Source organism: Gekko japonicus, unplaced genomic scaffold, assembly GCF_001447785.1.
Source record: "Gekko japonicus isolate JY-2015 unplaced genomic scaffold, Gekko_japonicus_V1.1 scaffold260, whole genome shotgun sequence".
NCBI classification, from domain to species: Eukaryota; Metazoa; Chordata; class Lepidosauria; order Squamata; family Gekkonidae; genus Gekko; species Gekko japonicus.
This window is the reverse complement of record NW_015162483.1, coordinates 917,485-926,050: the sequence shown is the minus strand read 5'-3', so window position 1 is coordinate 926,050 and position 8,566 is coordinate 917,485. Positions and strand designations below refer to the sequence as shown.

Here is an 8,566-nt window from a genome sequence, read left to right as displayed (position 1 = left end):
CTCCTTTCTCTCACCTCCCCCACCACCCTGGACTCGGCCGCGGGCAGAAACAGCCGAGCCGGGGGCCCCCTCACGGAAACAACCGAGCGGGCTGCTGAGGTACCGTGTTTCCCCGAAAATAAGACACTGTCTTATATTTATTTTTTCTCAAGAAGACACACTAGGGCTTATACCACAAATGCATAGAAATCCTGCTAGGGCTTATTTTTGGGGTAGGTCTTATTTTCGGGAAAACAGGGTAGAAGGGGGAAGGAGGCTGAGAAGAAGGGCAGAGCAAGCGCGAGGGCCACGGTGGCGGTTGGCTTTGCGCCCGCCCAGAAATGGTGGGGGGCGGGAGAGAGGACGTCACAAAAGCGGCGACGGCAGCTGCCATTCCTTCTCCCTGCTGTCTGGTACAGGATTAGGAGAACCAGGGGCCATGGGGGGGGAGAAAGGGAGGCTTTTATCCATCGCGTCAACGCCTTGTTAGGCTCATCCCCCCCCCCGTTGAAATGGAAATAGTCGAATGGGCTGAGGAAAGGAGGAGAGAGAAGAACTGGCTATGGATCACGGCGATTCGGCATCTCTCGCTCATCCTTCTCCCGCATCTTGGCACAGAAGCCGCCAAAAGGTCAGGCCTCAGTTGAGTGGAAATGGACTGAGTGTGATTTAACGGTGGAGACCCCTCCCCCCTCCAGACACACACAGAGAAAAGCTGCTCTGAGCAAAGGAGTCCATTAAAAATACACAAACACCGGGTGGGGGGGGCGAGACATAACACCACCCGCTTCACAGAAACGGTTTAGACCCAATGGCCAAAATTTCCGAACGGGAAGTGGGGGGGAGCATGAGTTCGGCTGCTCGGTTTTCTTTCTCCCCCGCCCTCTCCCATTTTATGGAAATAGCCGAAGAGGTTTCGTAACACCGAAGAACGCTCAATCAGACCTCTGGCCCTCAAAGTCAGTATCCAGTGGCACCTTTAAGAATGACAAAGGTTTATTCAGAGTATGAGCTTTCGTGTGCAAGACACATTTAGTGTGCCTTGCACACGAAAGCTCATACCGTGAATAAACCTTTGTTGGTCTTAAAGGTGCCACTGCGGGAGCGCTGCAGCTCAGGGCTGGGGGAGGCCCGGAGTCCCCTGAGACACACTTCCGGTGATGTCAGGGGGTGTGGCATATGCTAATGAGTTATGCTAATGATCTCCGGCAGCTCTATTTCTACAAAATGACCCCTGGGTAGCCATAAAGCTCTCCTTCACACCACATTCCAAATGAATCAACTTTCTTCCTGTCGGTTTTTTTCGTTGTCTGACTTTCACACCCATACATAGTAATGGGGAGTACTATGGCATGAATTAACTTGATCCTGGTTGCCAGCGAAACATCCTAATTTTAAGAATCTTTTCCAGCTCCTTCATGGCTGCCCTACCCAGCCTCAATCACATCCTGATTTCTAAGAATGAGAGTTTAACCAGTATGTAAGCATTTTAAATATCAAACAGGCACTGTAATATTATGTTCATTATCATTTAAGGCGGCAGAATAAATAGTCTTCCATACTGTAATAATTCTCCTGCTACATTTTGTCCCAGTATCACAAACATTACAAACATTTAAAAATAACAGTTTGTCTGGATTTATCATTACCCCAAATATTACAAATTTTAAAAATAATAATTTGTTTTGTTTTTACAGTAAAAGGAATAATCTATTTGGCTTTATCAACCCCAAAATATATGGTTTGACACCAATATGACCATCTTACAGCAATGTGAAAAAGAACTGCCATTTCGCAAAATAGCAGCTACAGAAAACATGGCTGTCTCTACAACTAATATAATAGTGTATTTGGCTTCATTGACCTCAAAAACATATATTTTGATACCAAGATGTGCAGCCTATGAGAATGTTAAATATTGATATTAACACACCTGCCATCCTGGAAAATGGCAGCTACAGGGAAAATGTCCCAAAATTGGAATGTCTACCCAAAAATTTTTTAAAGCGGTACTGCCCTGAAACACACAAAAACAATAAAATTCTCTGTGCATGTATTTTTGAGGGAGTCTATTGTGGATTCAGGACTATCTGCTCCCTAAAGAGTTCTGACAGAGTCCAGGAGGCAGGAAAAAGGCAGAGAAGCAGGGCTGCACAGGCTGCAATTCCATCAGTGTCCCCAGCAACTGCACTGTTGCATCCCATAAAGGTCATAAGGTAGGTCAGCAAGACTGTGATGGACAGGGCAGACAGAACCAATCATAGGCCATCAGGACCAGGGACCCAGCCCCTGAGACATCACAGCAGAGGATGAGAAGGGGTGGGGCTATGGACTGTTGGGCCTTGTCCATGGCATATCCCCTGCCTCCTTAAAGGAACAGATTCCTGCATAACAATAGGGGAGCTGATAGAGTTGTTAAGGGCCCCGACAATCTCCCACATGGCCCATATGGTCCAAAAGACAGCAATCACCAAGAAAGAGGCACAGGGAGATGACAGGGGAATGCGGAGGCAGGTCATGGCACTGTGGGCACCCTGCCTTCCTTGACACTCAAGATGGACACCAGGCTGCCCATAAAGCAGCTCCACAGAGTCAGGTGGGGCAGCTGCCCCCCCCCCCCCAAAAGTATATTTTTATTCAAAAACAATAGGCTATAATGGAACCCGATCTCAATAGAAGGTCCTTCTATTGACTACAATAGAAGGTCTTTCTTGAGTGACTACACTGGCTTTGTTTGTGCCTTCTATTGAGATTGGGTCCCATTACAGCCTATTGGTTTTGAATAAGAATATACTTTTATACTCGAAACGCGGCAGCTTGCATCCTGCTTATGCCTCTTCTCTTTGGCTTTCTATGACTGATGGAATTTCTGAATGTCCACTCCATGATGAAGTCAAAAGTAGCATGTCTTTGCCTATTGAAAGATTTGGTTTCTCTGATCAGGAGAGGAATAGAATTTTGGGTAACACTCCATGATGAATGCACGTCAAGTTGGACTATGACATCACTATACAACTGGAGTGAGACACAGTGAAATAACTTGGGACTCTATTCTTTTTTCTGTACTCTGGTTACACCTTGGCCATTATTGTATTATTGAATGTCTTTCTATACACACACACACACACACACACACACACGTGTGTGTGTGTGTTTATATATATTCTGTTTAGCTCTAGCCAGTGGTTCTTGTGCTTTATTTTCTGTATGGAAACATACAAACAAAACTGATGTAATACCTTAAAGGCCAAATGGACAATTTTATTCCTGCAATACAAAAAAGAACATCTGTATTTGTTATAGTTCAGTCTATACTCTCCTATTTATTGTATATTTTTGAACTGCTTTCCAAGACACTTTCTGCACAGTACATAGAAACAAATCGATGCAACACTTCACAATAATATTAATGGTCTTTTCATGGCAGCTTCACTACATATGGCACTGAGAATTTGCCTGCTGGCATTATCATTTAGTAATGATCTTTCTTTTACTGTCACAGGGAAGTGTAGGATACTAATTTATAGTGCTTTTGAAAAGAAGAAAAATCTAGTTCAAAATAGGATAACTGCAGTTTATTTCTAGTATTGCTGCAATATTGCAATATTTAAGTGTTACAACTTATCACTTTTGCCTGACATTTGTCTGCAACCAATTGCTTGGGATAAGTGTATGGAGTTGCACTTCTTCATTATACAACAGCAAAAATGGGGAAACAGGGGCTTTTTAATAGAAAAGTATATTCAAAATACTGGAGCTGGCCTATTTTATTCATTTAATATTGAAATTGCAAATACTATTCCTCATTGGAGTGTCAAGTATGCTTGTGAGCAGGCTCCTACTGTCACTTCGACAGAATGGACTTTTTTTGTGCATGCATACAGATGTGGTTCTGATTTAAATGAATGGAGAAGATCTTGAAAAAGAGGGGGCTCCATGTGAGCCTCATACCACTTGATCTATAAGGAGTCACTGGGTTTGCAATGAACAGGGAAGGCCTTGAAAAGGAAGAGGCTCCATATCAGTCAGTCCATAAGAACATATTTAGACACCCTTGAAAATTAGAATATAATTTCTATACTTGTTATAGCGGAATCAAAAATAGTAATGGGCTTTGGTTTGTTGACAATGTTTTAGTTTTGTAGGAAAAACCACAACAAATTATAAATCAGGCTGCAGAGTAAAGTAGCTGTAAGGGCAGTTGTCAGAGATGTGCCAGGAATGATGTCTGCATGAACAACATTTGCAGTTATGCAGGCTCTGTATTTCAGTCCTCATACTAATTGCTACTAGTCCAAATGGGTCAGCACAGGTGGACAAAAACTAGCACAAAAGCAGTAGGAGAGTTTTATCTCTCTGGTGACAGGTCTTTGTAGTGTCTTCCTACTTCACACTTCGTCTGCTATTGTTATTGGCACTTGAGGATGGGTCAGAAGAATCACTGAGAGAGAGCAGGGGTGGCACTGGCCCTCCTCCCCTTTGTATTCCAGGCCATGTGCCATTATTCCTAAGGAGGGACTATATTTCTAGCCAGTTGGTTCATTCTGTACATGCTGGGTGTCTGTAGTTAAAAACAAATGTTTGTATTCAAAATACACTGGTGGAGAGTGCAAGTAAATTCAAAAATAATGTCCAAGAACAAATCATTAAATCTTGCTGAGACAATCCTCTTCCTTCCCCAAATCTGAAGCAATGCTGTTGAGAAGCCAATGCCTGGGATCACCCTCAGGCATAGATTGCAAAAAGTAATAAAAAGAACAAAGCTGGAGGCCATGGTCTTTTAAAAGTGGAGAACTTATTAATGCTGCTATCTGTCAAATACTTTCTACATGAAAGCACCTTTAAAATGAATTGAGCTATTTTGATATCAATGGTTTGATGATCGTAGCCTAAGGGACCAAGAACTTGGTATTAACTCTCCTAATTATGCCAATTGGCAGTAGGTCAAGCCCTGACCTTAAAAATATAAATTCCAGAGGGATCCAGCAAGGCTATACGAACGTAAGTGGTCTGTGAATTGATCCTTCAGATATTTTCAAACAATATCGTTTCTTATTCACTTATGAAAAATAATTTTTCGTCTCTTGCAGTGTTTATCGGGGGGGAAACTGATTCTGAGGAAACTCTCCCTGCTGTCATCCATCTTAACATTTTCAGTTAGCAGTCAGTAAAACAGCCATGCTGCAGCATTGCAAGAAAGATGTTTCGTTATGTGTGAAACAAGCCGATTGTGTCTACCTTGAGATAAATGAATTTATAGCCATTTCAAGATTTGCCTGAAAGTCTGCATTGTCAATTTGTTTTTGTAATCAATGAATCATACCCAAGAAATGGTGCTTGAGTTAGCACTCTGCCTCGTAAATCTTTCCCCTGTCTGATAACGGGGGCAGTTGTAGTTATAATAAAAGTGATGGGGGTGTTTAAAGAAAAAGAAAAAAGTTTACCTTCTTATACTTACATTTGGTCAGATTGTCCACACTAATTATTTGATTGCATAAATTGTTGTTTTAATTAATGTTTTTAACTGTTTTGTTTTGTTTTTCCAGAAATTATACAGTTGTTAATTCCAAAATCATTGTGGTCACCATAAGGCCTGAACCCAAAACATCTGAGTCCTTTCTAGAGATAGAGTTAGCTCATTTGGCTAATGTAAGTATTGTTCTAGATCCCTTTAGTGTACTCTCATGTCTTTGGAATGAATTTTTCAGGGCCATCTTCCAGGACATTCTTCATTACTTTGTTTGCTTTGCTTCATTTTGTTCTTTTAGCAGCTTGATTGTTCGCTGTAACTAGAATAACTGTAAAATCAACATTTCATATTTTTCTGTTCCATTATACAATATAGGATTGCATCCATTATTCAAAGCCTGTAATTGTCCAAGTTTATCATGTGTCTCTCACGTTCTCAGTTTCAGTCAACTTAAACAGACAACTGGTTTAGTTATTGTTCAAATAATTGTTCCCAGTTTTGCTATTTCCCAAGCCAAGTGAAACCTCAAGCTCTCCTATGTAATATGATGGAATTGATGATAAGATATTGTAAAGCTGTCATAGGACTTTGTGATATTGAAAGGATTAATAGTTTTGTTTTACTGTCAGTTGACATATGGAATCACTGCATAATCACCAAACTCCCATGGGAAATTAATAGATACTCACTACACTTTTACAGTAACGAGTAACACACTCCCCCCCCCGAAGGCCCCTATGCATGTAATCCTGATTTGCACAGTGGTTTCCCTCCCCTTTTCTATTTGTGTAGGAAAATAATGATAGGAATTGGGTCCTCACACATGCAGCACCAATCTCATGCATGACATTAGGAGGCAGAGTGTGGTGTGCTTAGCTGTTCCTTGAGGAACGTTTCAAACCAGCCTCCAGTACAGGGCATAGATTTGCTGAGAAAGGCAACCCCCCTGTTAAATAACTCATAATAATCCTTCTGTAGATTTTTTTCTTTGTGCTTAAAAGCTATATACTACAGGTTTGCCTCTGCAGATAATTGGCTACAAAATCTCCAAAGATTTCCCCCGCTAAAGGCCTGCACGAAAGTTTCTAAATGTTGGAAATAAGGGTTTGAAAATGTATATGTTAATGTATATATTTATCTATTAATTATAATATTTATATATTAATTTATTATTCACCATGTTATCTTTTCATGTTTTCTATATGCAATTCCTCCATGGAATGACCCGTAGAGCTAGCCTTGATGAATTGTCTTCATTTTTACAAGCTGCCCAACCATTTAGGAGCCAGACCTATTTTTTAACTTTCTGGGTTCTATATGTTAATTACCATCATCATCCTCTATATATCTAATAGCAATTGGGTGCCCCCCATCTGTGGATATCTAAATCCATGGATCAGGTCCACACCAAAACTAAACAGATTTTCCTACAAACTTGGGGACCCTTCAAATCTGCAGTAAAACTGAAATCATAAAAAATACATGGGGGGTTAAATGCTCCTCAAAATAAAACAGCATATTATATGCACACGCAGACAATACACTTACCTGTAGAGCTGGCAGCAGCCACCACAGAAGCTGTTCCAGGACCAGCCATGGCAGACGTCAAGGAAAGCTCCAGGTCTGGCCATGATGGCAGAAGACACTGGGAGCTTTTCTGGGTGCAGCTGCAGTGGCAGTTTCCCAGTGAGCAAATATTGGCTCCTTAAGACCATTCCAGGCTGGAAAATGGTATAGGGAGATCCTCCTACACACCACAGTTTTGATCCATATTGGGCCTATGTGTACCTGAGGAATAAAGTTCCAAGCAGGGGACTTGCAGGAGACATCTTCTGAAAGCCCACATAGAGAATACATGAAATAGCATGCAAATTGATCCTATGCCATTTAGCATGATGAATGAATCATTGTACATAAGACAAGCTGAAATAGTTAAGTGCAAGAATGTATCTTCTGTATTGAATGTCATTTTTCTTCAGTAACCATGTTAATTTAGCATATTCTCTTCTTTTTTCCCTAATCCTCCAGGGAATTTACTTCAGGACTTTTATTTCGGTTTCATCTTTCATTAATGGTTTCGCATTTACTTCCCTCAGTACTTTGTCCCTTACCGTCCTCTTATAGAAGCGTACTTGTATTTCCTGTGGAACTTTCATCCGTCTTGCATAGGCTGAATTCATTCTAAATGCTTGATCAAACTCTTTTTCCACTTCATCTTTTTCCATGTCCATATGGTCTGCCAGTACTTTGGCCATCTTCCCTGACAAGTCATCTTTTCCCTCTGGAATGTTCTGGAATCGTAACACATTTTTCCACCTGTAATCGTATTAGCTCTTGTTCATATTCCCGTTGTTTATCTTCCATCCTTCTTGTGTCCTGTTCCACCTCTTTAATCTTCTTCTTTGTCTTCTCATTGTTTTTCTTCAGCTCTGCTATGTCCTTTGAGTTTTCCGCCACCTGTTTTTAAATGGGTTGCATACTATTTGTAAATTAGTTATTTGTGTTATTTGTCTTAAAGTTTGGTCCATCTGAGCTTTGATTGGATCCACTGCTTCGATGACCATGCTTTGCATTTCTTTTTGCACTGGAAGTGCTAATTTACTAACAGTCACCCCCCCTGTCCCTGGTGAAGATTGTGTAGTCTTAGCAGTGTGAACAGTTTTAACAGATGTCATTTTGCTGATTGTTCTCTGAGCTTTATACAAATTCTAACCAATTTTACTATTGTCTCTTTTATTTATTGTTTTTTCCCATCTGGCTGACTTCCCAGACTCTATTATCTCAGTGTCATGGTTTAAGCCCAGTTCTGGTTCACTGCCCAGTGCTGGAGAGTCGCCAGTATCCCTTGGCCACACGCCTAGACTTTGTCATTATTTGCTCAAGGTCACCGTCTTTTCCCAGTTGTTCCATACACATCCACGCTCCGTTGAACGGGGAGTCAGTTTTAAAACCATCAATAGTCAATTATAGTCAATTATGGACATAGCAAGCACTTTTAGTCTTTATTAAATTTCCAGGTCGGCTCTACCATTTTACCCCACTAATTATAATGGGCCTCCTGCCTCCCTCCTGATGGAGGGAAAAAATTGAGATCGCAGAAAGTGTGAGGACTTGCTA

At 41.1% G+C, this 8,566-nt stretch overlaps 1 protein-coding gene across 1 annotated transcript in view; it reads left to right on the top strand.

Annotated features, from left to right (window-relative positions):
* Window positions 1-8,566, top strand: part of LOC107105868 (adhesion G protein-coupled receptor B3) — a 436,732-nt gene that overhangs the window by 401,111 nt on the left and 27,055 nt on the right. The window contains exon 13 of the mRNA XM_015405914.1: window positions 5,526-5,628. Within this exon, the coding sequence (XP_015261400.1) occupies window positions 5,526-5,628 (103 nt within the window). The remainder of the gene's footprint in view (window positions 1-5,525; window positions 5,629-8,566) is intronic.